Raw genomic sequence first — 26937 nt, forward strand, 5'->3', positions numbered from 1 at the left:
AAATTTGGTCCTAGTATCTATGATGAGTTTATTTTCATGGTTCAGTGGTCATAGTTGAGTTTTAAAGTTTTGACCTTTTTTTTTAATACTATTTGCAATGGGTCAACCATATTTGGTGTATGGAAATATATTATGATGTACGTTTCAGTCTGGCAGGATTTGTTTGACCTTGACCTCATTTTCATAGAAATTGACCTGATGCAATTTCATTTCAATGCATATGTTTACCAATATTGTATGTATTAAATCTATAAGGAAAGTGTTTACTGTGAAAATTGAGGTGTTATATCAGTACCATACAAAACAGACCAAAATTCACCTTTTGTATTGTATTTCAATGTTACAAAATTAATCAAAAGACTTATATATGTACATGAATGTGTGCACTTGCATAAGGACGATTAATATCTGATGCAGCTCAAATGTTAAACAATTAAAACAAGAAAACTAAAGGCCTGATTAAAATTAACAATTATGAAAAACAAATATATGACAGTAACATTCAAGGACCACTGAACAACAGGGTCTCTACTTGAGATGGCACATAGAGAAAGTGATAAGGTAAAAGACCTTTTCCACAATGACAGGGGTATACAATGTCCATAAAACCTAACAAAACCAACTGCTTGATTAAGAAGTTGCTGATTTGAAGTATTCTAACAGTTCTTGCTGATTTCTAGTAAAATTTTATGTCTTCTATGCAGCCTTCACATTTCAAATCTCTTTTAGGACTGCATTCGTGGGTGTGAATCTTTTTTTTTATTGCATTAATTCTAGGTATCAACAAAAAAAACCCAGATATAATAAGTTAGGTATTCTCTTCACATGTATTGTTTTTTTTACAATAATATACAATATACATAAATTTTTTATAAAAGTTTCAAGATCAATAAAATTTGGTCCATAGTACAAATCGTACAGAAATTGCTTTAAAATTGTATCACAGTTCTAAAAATAGTCAGGTTTTCTTCATGAGCACTCAATGAATCTTCTGAAATCTTCTAATGATATTTTGCCTTCTGGATTCGATGTGCACTGTCTAACAAGCTGAAATAGAAAGAATTTAAATATTACAATACAGGAATATACATCATTCAGGAAGTCATAAAAAAAACCAATTCAAAAATTTGATTCAACCAATCAGAAATGTAAATAATTTAATAGCATTTCGAATGCTATACCACAGGGCCACCAGCATAGGCTTGTAAAAATTCTGATGGGGTTGTTAATAACTATCTCTTTAGATTTAATAGCTAACTAAAATTTTGTAAAGATCAGTTTCAGGTCTGTAGATTCAAAATTTATTGTAAAGCCTGCAATTGCCTTTCACAGCTGGTAGTTTGTGAGAAATTTGATCACGTAAATTTAAACTTAAAATTACCATAGTGGTCATTTCCTAATTATCTTCATAAATTTTGTAAATTCAGATAAGTAGAAGCATATAAAAACCTGAGTTTTCATTAATGTATTGCACACCCATCATGTTTTTTTTTATATTCAAACCGTTTTTGTTTGAACTTGGTTTTGGTGTAAAAGACAGATAGCTCTTGTTTTCTATTCTAGGGGAGATAACTTACTTCATTGATAACATCATCATCTACTGGCAGTTGTAAGCTTCGGCACATTGCTCTCATATCATCTCCACCAATATATCCTGTTCTATCTTTGTTGTATCTTAGGAACATTGTGTCAACTCTTGCCTTGTCTGTTATAGCAATCTTTTTAAGCTGAGCTCGTACTTGTTTGACTAAGATTTCTAAATCTCCAGGACTGGAAAAAAAAATAATAGTTTGAATTGTATATCTCTATAAAAGGTCATTATTAGGTTGATGGTCTAACATAAAGTGAAGTGTATACATAAATTAATTTTCACAATTAATCATCAATTTTGTTATGTTTAACAAAAAAATAAAATGTCATCAAATAAAATATGTGTGACCACTGCATACGTTTTTGTTAGAGTATAGATTTTTTAACAATTTTGGACTTCTCTGACATATATAAAAATTTCTGACTTTTCTAATATTTATTAAAAAATCTGACTTCTGACATTTATTAAAGTGTATTTTCATACACAGAATAGTGAATTTTATTCTGAAGCTCTGGAAACAAATTAGCTGAGAAAAATTAAATGTTAAAACTTGATTGGGGAATACAAATAAGTTGTACACATACCTTCTCATGACTTTCATAGGTCCTCCTTTGACTGTTTCCATTGGACGTGTTGTTAGTCTTTCTCTCAGTGTCTGAACTGTTTCAGCTAAAATATAAAAAATAAGATGTCAGGCCAACTGTAAATAGTCAGTGATCTTAAAGAACATAAAAATATATAAAATCAATGCAAAATAGAGGTATGAGATGAAAGAAAAAACCATAGAAATCTGACAAATCACTATGGTTTTGTAAAAGCATATTTTCAGAATACATGTGAACTGTTTAAATTTTCCAAAGCAATTTATATTCACAGCTTTCATGAGTAAAAAAATTATTGGGAATAAATCAACCTGATATTTACCTAAAAAATACATCAAAAAGTTTATACAATCACAAAAACAAGATGATTCTCAACAAACCACTTTATTTAAAACTTAAAACCTCTTTTAATATGTTATCAAATAAAAAGTAATAGTTCTTTACCTGGGAATTGTGCAGAATGGTCCTCCATATACTTGAGCACATATTCGTCTGCGTTTGTGATGACAAATCTGTGTTTAAATACATCAATTACAGCACCAATGTAAAAGTCTTGTGGACCATAGAATACTGGTTGACCAGGTGCACAGCCTGGCTTGGCAACTCGTGTCCTCTCCAAAAACTTTCCTCCAATGATTCCAGAGTTTCGTACTGGTGGTTCATAGATTGTCATCATGTCGTCTGCTAAACGATATGATACGATGAACCTCCTTCCTCTGTCTTCTGGTCGTACTGAATCCTAAATTAAAAATAAAATAATATTTAAAAAAAAAATATTAACCATTACAGTTTAATAGAAATTTGATATTTCCACTGGTCCACAGAGAGACTAATTGCCCAAAATGCAATTTTGTTAATGAATAAATATGCTGCTGAATGTTTGTATGGTGTGTTACAAGGATGCCCTTTTTTAAGTGGATTTTTTTCATGATATCGAAAACAAAGCATGTAGATATTCAGTAAATGGTTGATATCTTATAGTTTCTGTTGAATCTTTTCATATTTGTTTTAAGACATGAGACAATTTAGATGAATTTGAAATGATTAGTGTTGTAGTTTGCTGTTTTGTTGAAATAATTGCAATTACTCCATAACTTGTATTATTTACAGTCATTAGTATTCAATACTGTTTCAAACTCAAACCTTAAACTAAAACAGGTCTAGATCTATATATACTGTGTTGAAATAAAAGTAAAAATTAGGTTCTTGTTCACATTTCAAAGAACAGTAAAGACTTACCATTGTGGCTTCAAATCTGAGTACTTTATGATCATTTTCCAACATTTTGATGAAATCTTTCTTGGGTGGTTGTGGTATAAGTGATAGACATGATTGTAAGGAATCTTCTAGTGAACCAAAATTATTGTAGGGTGGAATTTCCTGCAAAATAATATTAATGGAATTATTATCATACAAGTAGAGAACCAATACATTATTGAAGGGTAAATATTCATAGGATGAACAATAGGATGATTTATCAAGAAGAGATATTACCACAACACATCATTGCTTCTGTATCTTTTATGTTCCATTCTTTGCTCTTTATTGATGAATAGTTTTAATTAAATCCTTTCCTTATAATATTTTGCAATTTAAAATCACACTGTAATTTCTTAAGAAAACCAGAATACACAAACAATTCAATTGATTAAGGGGAGATGATATATTTCACTTGAACATCTATCAATTAATATTTATATTTTATTTCAAAATCCTTGCTTTGAATCTATTTTTTGTTTCAAACTAATAAAGCTTTTCTTGGGAGATTTTTTTTTTATCATTAATTAATTCTCTGTAGCAGTCAGTTGTAATCCTTTCTGTATCATTTTAAATTTTGAAAGTTCTATTTGTTTCTTAAAAGTAAAATACTTTTCTATGATATGTATACAATAAATCTGCCCTAAAATTTTTCATATTGAAATCATTTAAAGAAAGTCTATACATTGAATAATACATACCATTTTTGGTAGATTTTTCACTTTTTCTTGCACATCTACTGTATTAAAGTCTGTAATTCCAAAGTTTTGATAATAAAATGCCTTTGTAAAATTATCACAGTCATAGACCAAAAACCTTCTTCCGTACACAGTGACAGTTTCACCGATTTTGAAGTCTTTAGGTGTATAATATTGTTTGATTTCATGGTCTGATAACTCCATTACAACAGCTGGGAAAGAGGATTCTACATTATATCTATTTTTTGGAACTTTGTGTCTCCCTATTAAAACTGGGAATGGATCTCGGCCATCATTGGCATTGTGTACTTCTCTGACTTCTAGGGTATCGTCCACTAAGTAATACTATAAAGGAAAGAAGACCAATAATTGTTGACATAAACAAAGAAATATGTGTTCAAATGGTTAAGAGAAAAATCTTGATTCATAATTATTTTCATTTATCACATAATAGTACCCTGGTTATGTGGAAAGAATGTCCTGAATAGATAGAAAAGTCTAGTCTAGTTTTTAATAAATGAAATAGCTAGTAGAATAATATTCATACAAGTCTTTGCCTCATATTTTATTCAAATCATATGGGTTTTTTTTAAAGAAAATTGAAAATGTGCGTTTTAAAGTTTTTCAAATTTAGATTTTAGGAAAATCTCAAAGAATTACAACAAAAAATTAACATCTTACAATACAAGCTTTTTTTTGAAGAATTTATTAGAGGTAACAAAATCATCCTAAACTTACATGGATAACAAATGGTCTCATTTCACCAAACATCTGATTTGTATCATCCCAAACAACATACAATCGAAGGACTTTTCTGTCAAGTTCCAAGAACTGTTTCTTGGCATCAAATGCTGAGGCAGTGGTGTAAGTTCTGAGTGCAGCTTTTTCCTTCCTTCTATCAATGTATGGATCTGAGGGTAGATTTTCTCCTGGGTTTACATCTAAACCTTCACTTTCTAGGAAATTCTAAAAGGGGAGATAACTATAACATTACATTTTATGCTAATTTACAAGCATATATTGTATAATGGACATAATATTTGTAATTCATAGCTTCTTGTTTGTTGTGTTTATTTGTCAATAAAAGGACTGAATGCTGACCTCAGATGACCTTGTAGACAGACATTGATGGGTTGTTGTCTCATTGATGATTGATCTTTTTTCAACATCTCTTTTTATACAAATCAATTTAATTTCTATATTTTCAATCAAGAATATGTTATTCATTAAAAAGTTTAATAATGTAAATTACAATTGCAATGGAATTATTCCGTTCAAATCTATCACAATCTCTTCTCTATAAAATCACAAAAGCCAGCTGTTTTAGTACTTACCGTGGTGAATTGGTCACAGTTGACAATACGGAATATTTTCCCGTAAAATGTGACATTAATACCATTGTTCAGATCCTTCCAATGCCAATTGTCTCCCTGGTCATTCTTTGGTAGCCTCTGTCTCTTTATCAGTTTTCCTGAAATATGAAAATAAAATAAAATCATGTCTAGTGAAAAGGGGGGGGGGGGGTTCGGAGTGGTCCTGATCCTGAATTCCCAGGCTTAATAACATGAAATCCTGCGGTCCCGAATTTAAAAAAAAAAATAAATTCTGACATCCCGGATTTCCAAAAAAGAAATCTTGTATTTCAAAAGGGTCAATCCTGAAGTCCCAGGTTTAAAAACACCTGATCCCAACGTCCTGCTCCCTCTCTAGTGGGTAAAAATAAAAGTGTAAATGTCTGCTAGTTTGAACATAATTTATTGTATTGTAAATATGTATTTTACCAATACCTTTAAACCTTGTACAATGAAATAATCAACAGTAGAGTATATTAAATTTTCTAAATATGCTTATTTCAATTTAAAAATAAGTGAACTATATATGAACAAGAACTCAGAGGAGTTATGACTGGAGAATAAAGAAATCATTCATTCTTGTTTTTATAGTAAGTAATGTTTGTTTTCGTGTTTTATTTGGTAGCACTAGCAGTTTTGAATGTCTTTAATAATAACTCTTTTCTAGCAAATCGTTTATTCTTTTAACCTACCTTGTGGCATTCCTGAGTTTTCTACATGTGGCTCAACCACTGATATACTATCATCTTCTAGATAATAAAATATATCTACTGGACGAACTCTAAAGTACTCATCTGGAGATTCATGAACTGTCTGCTTGAAATAAGCATTGAATCTCAGGACCTAAAAATATAGACAAAGAATATTTAAGATTCAGTATTTTTCTTTTACTCAGAAATTATTTTCATTCTTACATTCAAAATGGAAGACAATAAAATTTGAAAAGAAATAGTAAAAAAACTTATTTTCTTTAAAAAAAAGTACGAACATCTATCCCTGTTCAAAGAAAAATAATCTCAAAACTTAATTGTGACTTTTTGTCGGTGAATTTTCTATCTTTAAAATTGATCCATCACTGCTCCAGTTATTTTAGCTGAGGAGAATTCTTTTTAGTTTCAACCGTACCTTTTTGTCCCAAGCAACATGACCAGGAACAAAGTCTTCTGGTGGTGCTTGTTTGGCTTGACCATAAGTGAGTGTTGGACTGTAGTTGGCCAAATCATCAAGTTCCTGTTCAGACAATTGGTTGTAGACAATAGGTTCTCCACCTATCCCTACTTCTGGTCTGCCTGGGATGGAATAACCATTCTTGTAGTTCAGTGTGTGACTTCTGTGATGTTTCCATTTCTGCAAAAGATTATGGTTAAAATCATTAACAATAAAAATTGATTGTAGATACATTTTTATTGTTTTATATACAATGTACAGTGGATATAGCTAAAACATAAATATACCTGCCTATTGTAAACACTGAAGACAGTGTTGCAATCAATATGTTGGTGGGTTTTGTCTGATAGATAAACTATTCACCTGCTTTAATCATTTGTTTAAAACTTCTAAACTTCTTCAGGTTAAGAACCGCAAACAGAAGCATTATCTTACAAGCATGTTATTCCTACCTTTTTACACAATACGGGTATTCCCCAGATGAGAAACTTATACATCTAATCACTATTTTAAAATACATTGTATGTGCTGCTTCTTGACGTCGTCGTCATACAACATCCCTTTTCTAATGTGGATTTAGATATTTTCTATTGTGACATCAAATTTTACGAGAACCTTTGAGGTGTCCAGTAATGATTTTCCCTTCAATTCAAAGAAATGGCATTTTATTTTTAGATCCAATATTGTTAGAATACGAAATCATATAAATCACTAATGTGTCACATTGTATTGTGTTGAGAATTTATTGCATTTGACTTACATCTTTAATTGATTACAATGCAAATTGTGTGAAGTGGTGATGGCAGAAAAGTTATCTTATGTATCATCTTGTCATCATTTTTTTCATCTCCTAACTAATCTCACTTTTCAGTACATTATTTATTTTTAAGAGACTTACCGTTGGATCTCTGAAGTTATTTCCAGGAAGGAATGGTAGTCCTTCCATCTTATTTGTTGGTTGTTGTTAAATTGCAGACTTCAATGCTAATTCTATTTGGTTTCTCACAACAACCGTACACATTCAGACACTGTTGCTGGTGGTTGCTACGCAAACATATAACTCGTGAGATTTTACGAGATCGACCTGTTGACGCGACATCTATCGGTAGCCAACCTTTCTCGTCTCACATTTGAAGAGTTTACCGAAAATGAAAGTCTAGCATAAATTTTGTATATTTTGAACACCCCATGATCGTATACTATGGAAGAGGTTATTATTACTTAATTTCTACACTTGAGTGTGAAGATGAAAAGTTTTATTTACAATAATGAAACACTTGATGAGTAATCCCGAATTGTAAACAATTTTCTTTCAAACTCAAATGTTTATGAAATTATGTTTGACAGTTTGTCTGCCAAAAATTAAACAGAAATCAGTGTGAGTTTGTCAAACAATTTATGTTCATTAATCGCCTTGTCCTTAATTACATCTTTTGAAAAGATGAGAATATATCATCTTTTATGTTGTGCACTTTTTCATCATTTAAAAAAAACAAATCCTGAGACCTGTGGCTATTTTTTAATTTTGGTTTCAACACCTTCCTGTAGATCTGAGACTAACTATAATGTTATAGTAGTCTCAGTGTAGATGTAAGGCATCAAAGAATATTTTTATAAAGACTTTCATAATTAGTGTGAAAAGTTTAAAGGTATCACTTTTTGATAATAAATGAGTTGTTTTTTAGTCTGCAAAGTATGCTATTAAACAAGGATATAACATAGGCTCTCGTTAGCTTTTAACCTACAAACAAAACATTCATAATAATACAACATAATACACATGTATTTTTTTATTTTTTTTTTACTTTTTCATTTTCCATTTTTGTTAATGAGTTAACTGTAAACCCCTATCTAATTTAACTTAAAAGGGATTAAAATCAATTAGAACAATAAACAAGTGTTATTATCCCTTTGGATATATACACATTTCTGACATGTGAGGTATTGTCTAATTACCATTTTTTCAATTACCTAATTTAATTTGATAATTTTATAAGTTACATTATTTAATTACCGGTAATAACCTGATACCCAATATACTATCAAAACAATTCCTGATTTTCAAGTATTTAAACTTCCCAACATAATTTCTTTCCTTTAGTACCTGTAAATTAATTAGAAAAAGTGGAGCAATCAGTACCCTTTGATAATTTATGTTAAATGAAAAGTCAGAAAATGTTTGTATAATTCATTCTTGCAATTTTTTAGGTTTATAAATAGGATCTACACTACCATGACTACAGTAACTTTTGACATAATTTATGACCCTCTAAAAATGGTCCAAAGGAACCTCAAAGTTTGTGACAAATGAACATCTTGATTAAACATGTTTAACTAGATTGATAGGAAATTGCAATTGATCTTTCACTATTTAAAAGGAAAAATAGGAGTTTTAATTTAGGACCTCAGGATTTTATATTTTTAAGCCCGGGATTTCGGAATTTCATGTTTGTAAGCCCAGGATTTCGGGATCAGGACCCTCCTTCCCCCTCTCAGCTTTACAGTGATTAGCTGTCACATGTGACCATTTCTCATGTCTATCACTTATTTCCTGTGTCTGAATACTTGGCATTTTTTGGAAGAGTTCAATGAAGAAACAAATTTGTTTTCACATTTTTGTCACTGATCCAGTGGTCAGCACTTCAGTGTTGACATGAATATCTATTATATGGTCATTTAAATAAATTTCCTGTTACAAAACTTTGAATTTTCAAAAAAAATAAGGATTTTCTTGTCCCAAAAATAGATAACCTGAGCCATATTTGGCACAACTTTTTGGAATTTTTGGTGTTTTCACATTTTTGTCACTGATCCAGTAGTCAGCATTTCAGTGTTGACATGAATATCTATTATATGGTCATTTAAATAAATTTCCTGTTACCATCATGACCATGGTTACAAAACTTTGAATTTAAAAAAAAAAAAAGGATTTTTTTATCCCAGGAATAGATAACCTTATCATTTGGCACAACTTTTTGGAATTTTTTGGTCCTCAATCCTCTTCAACTATGTAATTGTTTGGCTTTTATAACTATATTGATCTGAGCGTCACTGATAAGTTTTATGTAGACGAGACGCATGTCTGGCATATTAAATTTTAATCCTGGTACCTTTGATAACTATTGATATCTATATCTTCTAGGGCATATATCTCTACCTTTGATAGATAAAACAAAATAGGTTAGTGAGTTGATCCTTCTTCAGATCCTAGCCTATAACAGCAAAATGAACAAATTCATATACCATACATTACTAATTGGTGTTTTATAAAAAAAAAAGTGTACTAAACAAGTATAATAATTCAAATACATACATGACAGATAAAGGAAGATGTGGTATAAGTGCCAACGAGACAACTCCATCCATATAACAATTTATAAAAAGTAAACCATTATAGGTCAAGGTATGGCCTTCAACATGGAGTCTTGGCTCACACTGAACTGCAATTATAAAGGGCCCCAAAAATAACCATAATTTGAATTAAAAATTGGATGAGATACATTTTCGTTCAACTTATGAACAGAGGAAGATAACTCCAATTTATATTTGTGAATTTTCAAAGTATCAAACTGATAGTGCTCAAGGTTACAAGAGCACAATTATTCGTAATGCATTTTCCATAGGATACCACTAGTGTTCTGTATTTTTTTTCTCGAAGACTACAGAAACTAGGAAAAAACGGGTGGCAGTTCCTGTTACTAGAAATGCCAGGGTTGCATTACAACCACAACAAATACAGGGTCATGTGGCTCAAATTGACTTAAAATGCAGTTTTTAAACCTTATTGGATAAGCATTTCGATTAAATGTAATTCCAATCCTGTATCAACCAATCAGAAGCCGTATAGGATTCTATTCTGAGTACCATCTTGGAGTAAAAAACTTGCTGGTATAATGTAAACAAATAATTGCGCTCTTGTAACCTCAATCATTACCCTTGCATAGCTGACAGGCACTTTGTTTATTAGAACCTAATGATCAGAATGACTTCATATTTGGTCAAAAGCTTAACAGTGTTATAATATGTCAACTTTGGGCTCTTCTGACACAAACATATTCTTATTTATACATACATAATAATTTTTAAAAACTGTATTTTTTGGTGTTTACTGATTTATGAAGTTTAATTTTTGGTCATTAACTTTTCATATTTGAACTGATAGTAGCATCAATAACTGGTTCCACTTAAGCCATTTTGATATTTTTTTATGATGGAAGTTTTTAAAGATCTTAACTGGCAATACAGCCCAGCCCTTCCACGGTCGGATATTTTTTGTATTAGATTTGATTCATTTTATTCATAGGTCAAGAGTGGTATGGTTTCTTTGCATGATGGGAAATCAAGACCCCAGCCAGTCAAATTGCATCTTACAAATGATGCCTTGATATTACTGAAGGAGGAACTGGTTCCCATTTCACAGGAAACAGAACATCAAATGAAAGATTTGGTAATGTATTTACAGCCTTTATGTGTCAAACCACCAATACAAAATCTATACAATTTTTATACGACCGCAAATTTTGAAAAAATTTTTGTCGTATATTGCTATCACGTTGGCGTCGTCGTCGTCGTCGTTGTCGTCGTCGTCGTCGTCGTCGTCGTCCGAATACTTTTAGTTTTCGCACTCTAACTTTAGTAAAAGTGAATAGAAATCTATGAAATTTTAACACAAGGTTTATGACCATCAAAGGAAGGCTGGTATTGATTTTGGGAGTTTTGGTCCCAATATTTTAGGAATTAGGGGCCAAAAAGGGCCCAAATAAGCATTTTCTTGGTTTTCGCACTATAACTTTAGTTTAAGTTAATAGAAATCTATGAAATTTTGACACAAGGTTTATGACCACAAAAGAAAGGTTGGGATTGATTTTGGGAGTTTCGGTCCCAACAGTTTAGGAATTAGGGGCCAAAAAGGGACCCAAATAAGCATTTTTCTTGGTTTTCGCACCATAGCGTTAGTATAAGTAAATAGAAATCTATGAAATTTAAACACAAGGTTTATGACTATAAAAGGAAGGTTGGTATTGATTTTGGGAGTTTTGGTCCCAACAGTTAAGGAAAAAGGGGCCCAAAGGGTCCAAAATTAAACTTTGTTTGATTTCATCAAAATTGAATAATTGGGGTTTTTTAATATGCCGAATCTAAATGTGTATGTAGATTCTTAATTTTTGGTCCCGTTTTCAAATTGGTCTACATTAAGGTCCAAAGGGTCCAAAATTAAACTAAGTTTGATTTTAACAAAAATTGAAACCTTGGGGTTCTTTGATATGCTGAATCTAAAAATGTACTTAGATTTTTGATTATTGGCCCAGTTTTCAAGTTGGCCCAAATCGAGGTCCAAAATTAAACATTGTTTGATTTCATCAAAAATTGAATAATTGGGGTTCTTTGATATGCCAAATCTTACTGTGTATGTAGATTCTTCATTTTTGGTCCAGTTTTAAAATTGGTCTAAATTAAAGTGCAAAGGGTCCAAAATTAAACTAAGTTTGATTTTAACAAAAATTAAATTCTTGGGCCTCTTTGATATGCTGAATCTAAACATGTACTTAGATTTTTGATTATGGGCCCAGTTTTCAAGTTGGTCCAAATCAGGATCTCAAATTATTATATTAAGTATTGTGCAATAGCAAGTCTTTTCAATTGCACAGTATTGTGCAATGGCAAGAAATATCTAATTTCACAATATTGTGAAATAGCAATTTTTTTTTTAATTAAGAGTTATCTTTCTTTGTCCAGTATAGTAAGCAAGAAATATCTGCAAGAATTTTTTTTAATTGGATTATCTTTCTTTGTCCAGAATCAACTTAAATCTTTGTTATATACAATATACAATGTATATTCACTTTTTACTACCAACTGATAAATTTAAATAATCTTTACCATTCAGTGATAACAAGCAGTTTTTTTACATCTTAATATTTTATGATGTATTTAAATGAGTAGTAATTGTTGCAAACTCCATTAGAATATTTTAATTGAAATTAGTTTTGGAATAAGGGAAAGGGGGATGTGATTAAAAAATTGGGTTCAATTTTTCTCATTTGAATTTTCATAAATAAAAAGAAAATTTCTTCAAACATTTTTTTGAGAGGATTAATATTCAACAGCATAGTGAATTGCTCTAAGAGAAAACAAAAATTTTAAGTTCATTAGAATACATTCATTCTGTGTCAGAAACCTATGCTGTGTCAACTATTTAATCACAATCCAAATTTAGAGCGGAATCCAGCTTGAATGTTGTGTCCATACTTGCCCCAACCGTTCAGGGTTCAACTTCTGCGGTCGTATAAAGCTACGCCCTGCGGAGCATCTGGTTTTTAGTTTTCACAAGTTTGAACAATATATAGTTGAAGGACGCCTCCGGGTGCGGGAATTTCTTGCTACATTGAAGACCTGTTGTGTCCTTCTGCTGCTGTTTTTTTCTATGGTCGGGTTGTTGTCTCTTTGACACATTCCCCATTTCTATTCTCAATTTTATTTGACTGTTTCATTGGATAAAAAAAATATATGGAACACTAAAAAAATTACATCTAATAGAATGACATGTTTCATGATAAGCTAAATTCAAAATGTTGTCAAATCAAGATTTGAATTCAAATACTATCCCACAAAGCTAGAGTGCTTGAAGAGATCAACCAAAATTCAGCAGAAAAATTACAATCCTAGTTGGGTGAGATAAGAGTTAAACACATCTGCCACTTTCTGAGTCTTTCCATACCTGCTAACTTTTCAAAATGCCCATGGGTTTTTTTCGTGCAAGATGGCTGCCATAGTCCTTAAAAACATTCAAGGGGGCATTCAAAATTTCAATTTGGGAGCCTCCATGGGGGAAATCCCCAGCAAATGGTGACAGTTGGCAGGTATGGTCTTTCAGGGTTTGAATTCACAACCTTGTTGTTGACTGGATATGTTTTATATAACCTAATTTAAACTAAATACATGACCTTATTAAAATTAACTTAATATATAATTTTTCACAGGTTAGAGAAGTTAGCATCCAAAGAAAAGATAACTCTGGATTAGGATTAAGTATAAAGGGAGGAGCAGACCATAACTTACCTCCCCTGATTTCTAAGTTATTACCAGACTCTCCAGCGGCTAGGACAGAACAGTTGTTTGTTGGAGATGCAATTATAAAAGTAAGAAATTAATCGCAATAAACAAAAGAAATGAGCCCTGCCTGCACACATGTACATGACTAATAAAGTACACAAAGCCAAAAATACATCTGGTTGAAAGATTCTCAAGAACCATTATTCACTGAAACAAAACAAAATCTGAATGCCATATAGATAAAGACATGGTTGAATAGAAAGAAGATTATTTTATAATTGGCACTTGACTTGTATGCTTGTGTATCTAGAAGAACTAGCATTGAAGGAAATACAGAGTAACAGACATAAATCCATTATAGACCCTAGTTTTGTTGTTGTTGCCTAAAAATGGCTACTCTAAAGGTTTTATTGGCTCTCAATGTGGTGAATCTTTAAAAAAAAAGTAAAATCACAAAAATACTGAACTTAGAGGAAAATCTATTCGGAAAGTCCATAATCACATGTCAAAATCAAATAACAAAACGCATCAAAAACGAATGGACAAGAACTGTCATATTACTGACTTGGAACAGGCATTAAAGTTACAGGTCTCCAGAAATGATTAAAAAAACCCAACCAAAAAATGTTTATCTACCAAACCAATTCTTTACTTAAGGTTTATCCTATACAATCACATTGGCTTGTTTGGCCTTTCACACGGTACCTGTTACACTACTATGCTACTGGATACATTTCAGATAAATGGAGAGTCATGTGACAAGATGACTCATAGTGAGGTGATGACAACTCTAAAGAATGCAGGTTCAACTGTTACCCTAACTGTTAAATATTTCAAACCAGCAGCTCCATTCCTGAACAAGATGATGACCCCAGGTATCAGACATGTGATTCTTCTGGTGGGAGTCAAAATCTCCCAATTTTCAAGCCTCCTCTGTCCCTTCCATTAATGATTCAAATGTTGAATTTTTTTGTATCAAAATTTCAATACCAAAAAATGTGTTGGTCTCTATTTTTTATCACCATCAATGTCAACATACATTATGTTTTTGTGTAACCGATGAGGGCAATTTTTACCTGTTTACTAAAGAGCTTGTATAATTATATGGCTTCAATTGACAGCTTATTTATCTACGATCTTTACCTGAGGCTTACTGCCATTCTGTAAAAAGCTTTGTGTATTTAAAAAAACTTTATAAGAAATTTGAGTTACTTCCCTTGTTTTGTCATATTTTAAGTTACCCTCCCTAAAATAATGAAAATTGATAAAAGAATATAAATGAAATACAAATTGAACAAAAAGTCATATAAGGATGGTAAATATCTTAGGCCAAATAAGAAATTATTATTTTGAAAATTCTTTGATAGATCTTTACTTTTTTTCAATGCCTAAGGATGTCTGCTTGTCATGTTTTGGAGTTTTTGTCAGTAATTTTTAAGACATGAATTGGCCATTTTTAGTGACAGTGCTTATTCTGGCAAATTAGAAATTTGATAAAAAAATAAGAAAATGTAATAACACTGTTAAACATGTGAACAAATATTGGATGATGCAGCTGAGAAACACACTATAAATGACAAAGATGAGGAAAGGAAAATAATTTCTAAATAAGTCTTGTTAAGACCTGTTGGTGACCTTCTGCTGTTGTTTTTTTATTTGGTCGGGTTGTTGTCTCTTTGACACATTCTCCATTTCCATTCTCAATTTGACTTATTCTTAGTAGCTAGTTGAGTGATAAAGGTTCTTAAGGATTAATTCTACACAGCTACTTTTGCATAGGTACTATTTCTGTACTAAAAAAATGCAGTACTGGAAATTTACTTTTAATATTTAGTACTATTTCTTTACTTTAAAACTATTGTAATATTTAGGTACTTGTATTTTAGAGTGCTTGATTTGCACCAAATATTTTGGTACAGAAATAATACAATATTCCATGTTTGAAAATCATAACTTGAAGAGATTTGAAATAGAAAAACTTTCAAAATGCTGAAAATGTAACGGTAGTAACCAAATATATGTAGTACCTAAATTTCAAGTACAAATAAAGTACTGTAAAATACAGGTACCTAAATATTACAATAATTTTAGAGCAACAAAATAGTAATGAATATTAAAAGTAGATTTCCAGTACTACAAATTTTTAGTACAGAAATAGTACCTATGCAAAAGTAGCTGTGTATACTTTTATCAATTATTTTATATAGTGACCTATTTCTAGTGTTAATATATTCCATTATACCTCTTTACAGATAGCCCAAGTTACAACAATCAAGACAATGGTAGTCAGGTGAGTCAAATTTATAGGTTCAAAAGAGAAACTTTGGTATTTAAAAAAAAATATGTCTGCCTTGACTTGCAATTTCTGTCAAAATGACCCTCCCAAAGGTGGAATCATAAATCTGTTTGGAAATAACAACTCAAAAGTAATTCATGCTGATGGGGATCTTTGGATAAAGGTCCAAATTTCACGTTCAGTATGTCAACTGAGCATGCACCAAAACATGTAAGACAAGGACCAATAACTGTCTCTGAATTAGAATATTTTCTAAAATATGCATATATTCTGTTTAAGCAAGATTGATTCAAGGACAAAGGAGAAGGTTCACGAAGGGTTAAAATTGGCCCTAGATATTTAATGCTTTTTAAATGGGGCCAAGCAATTATAAATTTCAAATAGAAATAATTGTGATAATACTGTTAAGACTAAAATATACTTTTTTGGCACCGTCCTTTAAATCTTTTGAAGCTATGACCCCTTAAATATACATTTTTTGTATTTTAGGTTAATTTTGGTCAATTTTGTCCAAAATTTGTAATTGTTTTTAGCATTATTAATCTTGGCCGCCATCCACGATCCAAAAAGTTTTTATATTGATGAATTCTATATCACATTTGGAATCTTTTGGTTACAAAAGCTTTGAATCATGGGTGTTGGCCAAATTTTTCTTAAAGCTATTAGGTCTGAGAATTGCCCAAAGTCATCATAATTTGACAATATATTTATCATCATTTTATATACAAGGCCTAAAATAAAATATTGTTTGTTTCCCCAATCCCGACCGTCCCTGCAAAAACAGTCGACTCATTAAATTTTATTGTCAAAACTAAGTTAAATATTATGTTATTCATTTCCAATTTGCAGGGTTGCCAGATCGACGGATATTGTTCCAGCTTTTAGAAGAAAAAAAAAATAATTTACCTACCTACCTACCCTCACCTGGCTTGACAGGGTCGGGATCGGGGAAACAAACAATATATTAATTTAGGCCCAACTGTCATCCCATGACATGATTATTAAAATTGAATTTATAATAGTATATTATAACATATTTCAGTGTAGAGAAATGTTTCCTGGTTTAGAAAGACAATGGCGGGTCTATGTATCAATACAGTTATTGTTTGCCTATTTAACAAGATTCTGTCCTGGTACAGATAAACTAAGGTTAGTTATTTATTTCACAGACAATTGTTCTTTTGTTGAATTCATTTTTAGCATATGAACTGTAAAATATAATATCTTTTTAAGGAATGACTGTACTATTTTTTCTGTCTATGAAGAAATAACATAAAAAATTTGGTGCACACTGAATAACGTGTGTAGCGGGTTATTTAACAGTGTGCACCACATTTATCATGTTATTTCGAATAGACAGAAAACATATTACAGTCATTTCTTATAATTTAATTATAAATTCCATTTTAAACTAAAAAAACTAAAAGCAGGTGATGATGTCACGGTCACATGACTAAATTATGTCTCTGGGCTGATAACATCAGCCAATCAGAATACGTGTTACATCCAAAATTAAATTATTAAGTTATGGAATTAAAGTGAATTATTGATGTAGATAGATTTCTGACATAAGACAAATTTTTTTATACACAGGTCGAAGTCTCACATAAGGTATATTTTTGTCTATCCATGCACACACGTACGATTATTTCTTTATTTAACTCCAGTATAATTGATATTCATAAAATTGAACACCAAGTTGAGATCCACAAGGACTGGCTGCTTTTAAATTGTAATGATTTAAAATTTATTCCAGTATTATTTTGCATACTTATTGTTTGGTTTAATTTTTTTTTTTATATGCATAGATACTATGCTTCATTGCATAGATTTAAATACATTTCTTTCTTACTTTTCAGAACTAATGCCTTTGAAGTGATTGGAGTAGATGGTTCATCGACAGGTGTCATTCACTGTGATGACAGTCATTCATTGGCTGATTGGATCAGAGCAATATCCAGTAATATTTCATTTCTCATTTCAAAAATGGTAAGTGGTATTTCATAGAACCTAATTTGAGTATGTAATTTTATTGAATGTATGGACTTTTGATGTGTGTATGAATTTAGTTTTTAAGTAAAGCAGAATGCATTGAGTGTGTAGGTTAAATCTTTGGTTAGCTAGATGAACTGTGAAGTCATTATTAGGTTAGGTAAACTACCCTTCTTTAAAATTAGACTAGTCCCACATATAACCAATCTATCTGTCTGTAAGACTAGACTACCCTGAAAGGAGGGTTGTATACCTGACCTTATAATAACTTCACAGTTCAGCTATTAAGCTAGCTAACCAAATATATTCTACCTTTACCAGACACACTCAATTGCATTGAGTCTCAAGTGAAAATGAAAGAAAAGCCTTATAATACATAGTAGTAATGACTTTTTCACTGATTTGCAGCCTGTCTATCTTTTTGTAGCCTGTTTATCAGTATGGTCATATGTTTAAACTGTATATTCAGAAATGTTGTACTTATTATAGAAATTGTTGAATTATGGCAAAAACACAAGATTATTTATTGCTCTATTAGAGACGACATCAAAAGATCAATGAAGGATAAAAAACTGAATTCACATTTCACTGACCCCCCCCTCCCCCTCTTAACTTAATTTGGGAAAAATTGAATGACCAATAGGGATATATGTAAAATCGATTTTGGATTAACAAAACTTGCAGCAATGTTGATGCCCCACCTCCAAACTATTTGATTTAAGTTTTGTATCCTTCATCGATCTTTTGATGTCATCCCTTAGAAAATGTTGCATACAAATAAATATGACAAATATTTAAATGAGTTTTTATTTTTGAGAAACCTTTTCTGTCACAATATTCATAAAAACAAAAGCAATGCAAATATATTTGAATCGACATCATATGCACTGACATAATATCTGTCAACTGTCATTATTTGTGGGGTTTTTCCCTAATGGAGGCTCCCAATTTGAAATTTTGAAAGAGAAAAGTTGTCAACAATTTAAAACAAAACAATGAATTTTACCATGGCTATAAAGGATTGTTTAAGTATGAAGAAGCAAATATACATCATAAAAATAAGTTTGAAGGCGCCTTTTAAGGTTTTGCTATGATATGATAAATACATTATCATTTTTTTTAATATCAGATAAGGATGAGTAACAGACTGCTGATACCAGAAGAACAGGTTGGTAGAATAAATTTTAAACATAAGTTCACCACACGAAAGCCAATTTTCAGTTCTTTTCTTCAACGCCTACCACTCTTAACACCCTGAATGCAATTTGTATTTGTGATAGCTATACAAGATCATACAACTAGGTTTAAACCACGTATAGTATGGCGTTTATTATCACTGAACTAGTATATATTTGTTTAGGGGCCAGCTGAAGGACGCCTCTCGATGCGGGAAATTCTTGCTGCTTTGAAGACCTGTTGGTGACCTTCTGCTGTTGTCTTTTCTATGGTCGGGTTGTTGTCTCTTTGACACAATTCCCTATTTCCATTCTTAAATATATATTAAACCACGATTTTCTTTTGAAAATTATTAATACACAGATGTTTAGAATATGACAGTTGTTTCTAATGGTTTGTTTGGGGGTAATATTCGAGCATTTGATTATTTAAGCATTTATGGACAACCTTCGTTTTGGATTTATTTAGGGGTTCCATATTTTTTGTTAATACTTTTTATGGTATAGATCCTTAAACCAAGAAGTGAACAACCTTATAAAAACGATTTTTTTCTCCACTAAACATGAAAAAAAGTATTTGTATTCTACAGTATACTATGGATTCATTTATTTTCGTGGATTGAACAAAACTTACAATTTCATGGATATTACATTTCGTGGTACTACCAAAGTCTGCACACAAGCCTTTTGAAAAATTGTAATTTGTTGAACATTTAAATTCGTGATTTACCTGAACCCACGAAATCCAAGAAAATTGGTATTCAACGAAAAAATATGAATCCACAGTAACTGTTTATTCTATTTCTAGATACTGATGATGAATTGGATGCATGAGCGAGTTTCACCATCATTACATAGACCAGCATGGAAACCTAAATTTGTAGCTTTAAAAGGACCAGATATTTATCTCTTTGACTATCCACCAGTAAGTGGCAGATGATTTAAAATTAAAATATACACAAAGGGGTAGAAGTGTTAAAAGTGAAAGTATCCAAGTAGGACCTAAAAGATTGTTGAAAAATAATAACTATTTTTTTTTGTATAATAAATCCTTTGACTTGCAGATTATCAATAATTTTATACTTATAAAGGTTGCTAAAACTACTAGAAGATGAAAAGAAATCTTGCCAGTATCAAGCTTTAAACATTAAATACCCTATCAGTATCTTTATGGCCTCACAAAATATGATTTCTATATTTCAAACAATTTGAGAACTGTGTTTTTTTCACACCAAGAGTTCCAAGTGGTAAATTTTAAGTTTTCTCTTCCAAAGTTATACGTAAATTACTGTAAAACTCTATGATTTTTCAGATGCAAACCAGAGACTGGGTTAGATGTGATACAGTGTTCAAAGTTTATGAATGTATGCTGCAGATTTGTAAGGTAATGGTTGATTAGAGGAAAATCCACCTCTACTTTTCTGTTGCTATAGAATTGTAAAAATTAAAGTAATTTGCAAAAATTATTTTTCTTATGCAATTTGATTTCACATATGATTTGATTGGCTAAAATTCTGCTTAATAAGAACTGACAATCTACATGACATAAAAAAATGCCTATATATTTATATGTAAAAATATCCAGAATATTTTTGTCTATTCCAGCAATAATTTATATACTGATTTAGTAAAGAATTTACCTGCAAAATAATACTTTGTGAAATATAGTTCAAAGGAGTAGGTTCGGTAAGGACCTATTTTGGCCTCATATTTCAGGTTCATCTGTCGAAAGATTTTGACAACTTTTTAAACACTTAAGTGTCTATTTTATTTGAATCAATTAGTTTATGTGAAAGATTTTTACTGATTTAATCATAAAAACACACCGAGTCAAGGTGAAATATAAAAAAATCTACCAAACATGCAGAAAAATGTCACTTTTCAGATGGTTTTTGTCAAAAATGAAAGTGGCCGCATCCGTGTTCATCCTCAACCTTTATATATGTTATGTATTATCATACAATACAACTAACATTTTAATATTAAGGATGAACACGAATGCGGCCACTGTCGTTTCACACAAAAACCGCTAAAATTTAACTAAAATACTAGAATTGTGAAGATTTCAGTAATTAAGAAGTTTAATCCACCATTTTCTACATTTGAAAATGCCTGTACCAAGTCAGGAATATGACAGTTCTTGTCCATTCGTTTTTGATGCGTTTTGTTTTTTGATTTTGCCATGTGATTATGGACTTTCCAAATTGATTTTCCTCTGAGTTCAGTTTTTTTGTGATTTTACTTTTTAGCATGACTTAATGGTGCTAGTACCAATATATTTTCACTGTATTGTAAAAAAACAGCCCATATTTATGTAGCAGAAGCATTCTACTGTCCAATAAATATCTAAAAGTTTACATTTGAACAATTTTGTAAAACTGTTATATTTTGGGACCAAAAAGGGGTCTTACTGGACCTACTCCTTTAGAAAATACAAGTCAATATATGATTATTACAATTTATTGTATTTTAAGTTTTTTAAGGCAACTTTTTATTCAATATAATTATGTTCTTGAATAAAGCAAAAAGACATACACCAGTAAAAGATGTAAAATCCCTTATTTTGCTCAAATTATTTTTAGGATAAAGAATTATTAGATGATAGACAACACTGTTGTAACATACTGGCTGGAACTGGTGAGAAACTTTACCTCAGTACAGAAAGTCGAGCAGAGTTACTACATCTCGAGAAGGCTTGGTACAGAACTAATCATAGCAGTATTACTAGATTAAAGGTATGTCTGAATTACCATAAACACAGGGTCGAGGTGGCTTAGGTAGGCTTGGTACAGAACTAATCATAGCAGTATTACTAGATTAAAGGTATGTCTGAAGTACCCTAAACATAAGGACCCTAGTTGTCTAGCTAAGTAGTTTAATCTACATTGAGGTTGTGCATTCAAATGGAAAAAAAAAGAGACATTTTGTTAAAATTTCGTACTTTTTTGTCTGTATTTTACTTCTTAATGGACTCAGTTTTTCTTCCAGTTAACATTACAAGTCATAGTCTGCAGTTAAAGTTTTTAAAATATTTATTAGGTTCATAAACTATCCTCGATTTTTACCAAACTTGGACAGAAGCTTCTTACAATTAAAAAATAGTATCAAGAGGAATATTTTGATTGATTTTTTCCTTATTTTTGTTAAGTCTGCTATTAACAGCAAAAGTAGGGGAGAAACTGGGTTCAGGGGAACCATCACAAATTTTTGTATTCATCTACATTTTAGTTTATAATTAAGATGGCTTGTTTTAAAAATATTTCCATGATAAAATTTCATATTAAACATGTTAAATGTGAGGGCTCTTTTCCAGCACAAGACATTTGGTTGTACATGGAGAGGGAATTTATGTGGACTGACATTAGATCTGGACTCAGGATTTTCTCTGTATGATAACAGTACTAAAGTAGGTAAAATTAAATTTGTAGATTCATTATTAATACAATGTAGTGGAAAACCAACTTCTGTGTATTTTGTGGCTAAAAGTGAATCACAAATTAAAATTTGAACAAAATTCATATTTTCTGCAGGCTCATATATGTATGTAGACTTTGATAAAAGCAAGAAATTAAATATCCATAAAAATCTTTTTTTTTCTCAATCCACAAAATATTTGTCAAACATTTTATTGTCTTGTGCCAAAACCGGGGCCTTAATGCCCCTACTCCTTTGCTGTATAAAATTTTCCTAAATTATTTAAAAAAAAAGGAATATATCTGCCTCAGATTTATATCAAAGCAGTAAATAAAAAAAAACAAGTATATCAAATGCAGCTATTTTAGTTTTGTGTTTTACAGAACTTTCAGTGGACATACAGATTTTCCCAGCTACGGGGATCGTCAGATGACGGCAAGACACGACTTAAACTTCACTTTAATTGTGATCCACCTGGTTCAACAGAAATAAGGGTAAGTGTAGGACTATAATGTATAATTACCTCCCTTTTTGCTATAAATACTAAAGTAAGAGTATGACTGTATAATGGGTTGTTGTCTGCCATGTTGCCACCTATTATGACAAGTTTTGGTTTACAGTAGCTATGTTTTGTGTCAGTTTTTTTATATATAAAAAAAGCCTCATTCAATATTTGCTTATAAAGTTCTTTTAAATTTATGTAAAGTTGCAAACCAATTGAAGTAATTAACAATGTTGATCCAACTGGACCAGCATAAGTTTGCATCCTATTATTATATAAGTCAGTGTTTAAAAAAAACCTTTTTGGTACCCTTTCTCAAGTCTATTGGTTTGTGAAAGAAATTGTTTCAAGTTGATACAAGAATATGAACATAATGAGAAAAAAAAAATTGTCAAAGTTTGTGAAATTTTTACATTTGCACCCAATTAAGAATAAAGTAGAAAATGGCTCAAGTAGGATATAGGGACAAATAGCTCCGGTTAAAAATTATATATTCATACGCTAAAAAAATAGAAAATCATACGCACAAAGATACTTAATGTATTGAAATAACGTTGAAATTGTTCCTATTAGTGAGGTCGGCAGTTGGGACTTATTGAAGAGTAAATGTTCCCTAAAAATTACGGTCGGCAGATCAGCAGTCGGCACTTATTAGTAAAACTTTACTAAAATACTAAGGTTGGCAGTCGGCACTTTTTAGTAAATGTCTACTAAAATACTAAGCTTGTCAGTCGGCAGTCTGCACTTATTAGTAAATATTTACTAAAATACTAAGGTCGGCAGTCGGCACTTATTAGTGAAAAAATGTTCCCATAAAATTAAGGTCGGCAGGTTGGCAGTCAGCACTTATTCATTAAATGATATTTAATAAGCGCTGACTTGCTGACCATTAAATATAAATATTGTATACTGAATTTTAATAAGTGCAGACCTGCCGACCAATATATATAATACTAAGTTTTTATAAACTTTTTTCATAAAAAGCATCCAAAAAGTCTTACTTTAATGAACTATTTAATCATCATTCATTCAGATTTACTCAGTAATACCGATTTACTCATTAAATATTCCTTCCGCTGGAATTATGTACCCTTATACACTACTTGAACCTAGAAATTTTGGTGAAATGTGACCAGTCTTTTGTATTTTGACAATTTTTTGAGCACTTGGCTGAACAACCTAAATATTGCAATTATAATTGTTATTTGTTATATCAAACATAATGTTACAAGATCATGTGATATGTGTGATCCTTTATCAAGTCAAAATAATGCAAATAATAATTTCCCTTTTTATATTGTAGGAAATAGAATGTACTGGACTCCACACATTACTATACTCAATGAATGCTTTCTTGTCGGCCAAACTTGCTTCTGTGGATCCAACATTCTTATCCTAGTTATTGATGTACTCAATGAACGTGTCTTGCTAGTAAAACTGGCTGCTGTCGATCCAACTTTCTTATCCTAGTTATTAATCAACACACTGATGTACTCAATGAACGTTTCTAGTGAAACTTGCTGCTGTGGATCCAACATCCTTATCCAGTTTAATAGAAGTCTGCCATTGTAATGTTAGGGAATCCAGGAGAAACAAAACTTCCCATAATTCATAGCTTCCTGTTAATGAGTGCTATTATATCTTCCAATATATTTGATAGATTGTTATATGTGTGCAGGATAGTTATGATTCATAGTGTGTTGCCTTTGCGTTCACATGTACATATTTATATCAATATTACAATGACAGGGGGTAAAGGGTCACATTGATTATTTGTTGGAGTTTAACACCAGTGTCTTGTCTATATCATAGCAATTACCAGTCTTCACGACGAACTGTTAAATCTACAGGCCAAGCTAAATTTTTGATTTTTTTTTAGTTAGATTCTGTTGGCCTGTAGATATGATTTTTACAGGCCAGAGAGCAATTTTACAAGCCTGGGCTGCACTTAGCGGAAAGACTGAATTTCTGGTAGTTTTTTATAAGTAAATAGAATTGTTGAACCCTTAGAGAACCAAAACATTGAGCCGGAAAACTAGCAATTTTAGTCAAACATACAGCTGTGAGCAAGGTTTAAAACTGGTAACCTCAGTGTTGACTGGTTATCTCTGTAGATGGACTACTTATACAATATATCTTCATAGCCATAGCTGAGAAAAAAAATAAAAAATAGAACAAGTACTGGGTATACAGGGAATAGAAACATGGTGACAGAGTTGTGCCTGCTGTGACTGCTTATCATATATTATTGAGCTATATATAGATTCCAAAAGATGTGGTATGAGACAACTCTCCATCCAAGTCTTAATTTATAATAGTAAACCATAGGTCATGTATGGTCTTCAACACCAAGCCTTAGCTCACACCTAACAACAAGCTTTAAAATGCCCCAAAAATTACAAGTGTAAAACCATTCAAATGGAAATGAATGTTAAAATTGCTAAAAGAAAATAAGTTGGTTCCCAGTATAGCACTGTTAAATTAGTTTTGTGAATACCCAATCTTACATGTTTATTTTTTTTGTAACCCAGATTTGTTTTCAAATTGATTTATGACTTTTGAACAGATCTAGAGGTATACTCTGTTACTTTTATTCACAAACTTAATTGGTATAATGGAACAAACAGCTATTCTAAGCCAACTTAAATTTATGCATAATTGTTTTGTGTTAAGTCCTTTCTTGCCAACTTTTTGATGAGTTATTTAGTGATTTTCTAATTTTGTTGATGTATTAATATGGAAAAAGTTTCTGGTTGAGAATTTTCAATATTATTTATTTTTTCTGTTATTTTTTTTCTGAATCTCAGACATCTTTAAGTGTATTTAAAAGGTTTGTGCAGAAATAATAAATAATTTGATATTATTTGTATTCTGAAATATAGAGTTGAATTTTTACATTTTGTTTTTAAATTTCATCCAAAATATTTATGGTTTTTGATACTTTAATTATTGATTTGTTTTTAGGGGTATTTAAATGTTTTGTGCAGAAATAATAAATGTCTTATTTAATATTTGTAGTTGGAAATATAGAGTTAAATTTTAACTTTTTGCTTTTTATATTTCTTTAAAATTATTTTTGTATATGTAACTATATTACTGTAAAAGCAGAAATTTTCGTGGGGGATTTAATTTCGTTTATTTCGTGGATAGGAATTATCCACAAAATTAAAACCCCAACGAAAATTTAACTGTAGATTTACATTAATTTATGATCTGACAAAATCCTATTGACATTATATAATGAACATAAATGCAGACAATGAAATAAATAGGTTAATTGATTTGATATCGATATTCAAAGGTTTCTGAAAGTCAGACAATAATCCTAATCCATGTACAGTAATTAATACTCATCAATAACTGTCAGTCAATGTCTTTTAACAGTCTAATGCGTCTGTAATGCTCTAAAGTTGTAATACGTTTATTACACATTCATTGTCCTTGGATAAAACATCAAAGGTGTGGAAAAGCCAATTAGCGTGCGCAGGTTACGACTCTTGATTAGTGCTCACTGTTACTATGAAATGCAATTATTGATTTTTCCCAACGGCGACAGTTCAAATCAATGAGTATTGAGTATTGTCAATCATAAAGTGACATTTATATATTTTTCCAAACTTAAAAACCACGAAAATTAATCCCCACTAACTTACTTTTGGATACAAAACCACGAAATTTCAACCCCATGAAAATTAATGTTTATACAGTATATAACTACAGCTAAACTAATGACTCTATTTATGAAGTGAATGTTATTAAATTGTAAGCTCTGCATTATACTTTTTAGTTAGTTTTATTTTAGTTGATATTTTGTAATACCATATATCAGGTTATTTTT

At 30.9% G+C, this 26937-nt stretch overlaps 2 protein-coding genes across 3 annotated transcripts; one reads left to right on the plus strand and one right to left on the minus strand.

Moving 5' to 3' along the window:
- Positions 1 to 812: 812 nt before the first annotated feature.
- Positions 813 to 7807, minus strand: LOC134691376 (EF-hand domain-containing protein 1-like). Its single transcript, XM_063551883.1, has 11 exons — positions 7566 to 7807; positions 6626 to 6847; positions 6193 to 6343; positions 5483 to 5619; positions 4887 to 5114; positions 4152 to 4493; positions 3433 to 3573; positions 2638 to 2932; positions 2176 to 2260; positions 1578 to 1770; positions 813 to 1047 (listed from the first exon to the last, which is right to left on the minus strand). The coding sequence occupies exons 1-11, from the start codon at positions 7611 to 7613 to the stop codon at positions 970 to 972; spliced, it is 1920 nt and encodes a 639-aa protein (XP_063407953.1). The 5' UTR covers positions 7614 to 7807; the 3' UTR covers positions 813 to 969.
- Positions 7777 to 25236, plus strand: LOC134691377 (gamma-1-syntrophin-like). Of its 2 annotated transcripts, XM_063551885.1 has the most exons (15): positions 7777 to 7877; positions 10971 to 11114; positions 13648 to 13806; positions 14460 to 14595; positions 15973 to 16010; positions 17059 to 17165; positions 17876 to 18005; positions 19138 to 19176; positions 19992 to 20108; positions 20496 to 20567; positions 21766 to 21918; positions 22497 to 22589; positions 22981 to 23091; positions 24403 to 24477; positions 24549 to 25236. In XM_063551885.1, exons 1-15 carry the CDS (start codon positions 7869 to 7871, stop codon positions 24567 to 24569), a joined length of 1404 nt encoding a protein of 467 aa, XP_063407955.1. In that variant the 5' UTR covers positions 7777 to 7868; the 3' UTR covers positions 24570 to 25236. The 2 variants fall into 2 exon arrangements, with proteins under 2 accessions (XP_063407955.1, XP_063407954.1); XM_063551884.1 differs by lacking the exon at positions 24549 to 25236 and having other exon boundaries at positions 24403 to 24539.
- Positions 25237 to 26937: the final 1701 nt, after the last annotated feature.

The sequence above is a fragment of the Mytilus trossulus genome, chromosome 11 (genome assembly GCF_036588685.1).
Source record: "Mytilus trossulus isolate FHL-02 chromosome 11, PNRI_Mtr1.1.1.hap1, whole genome shotgun sequence".
In the NCBI taxonomy this organism is placed as follows: Eukaryota; Metazoa; Mollusca; class Bivalvia; order Mytilida; family Mytilidae; genus Mytilus; species Mytilus trossulus.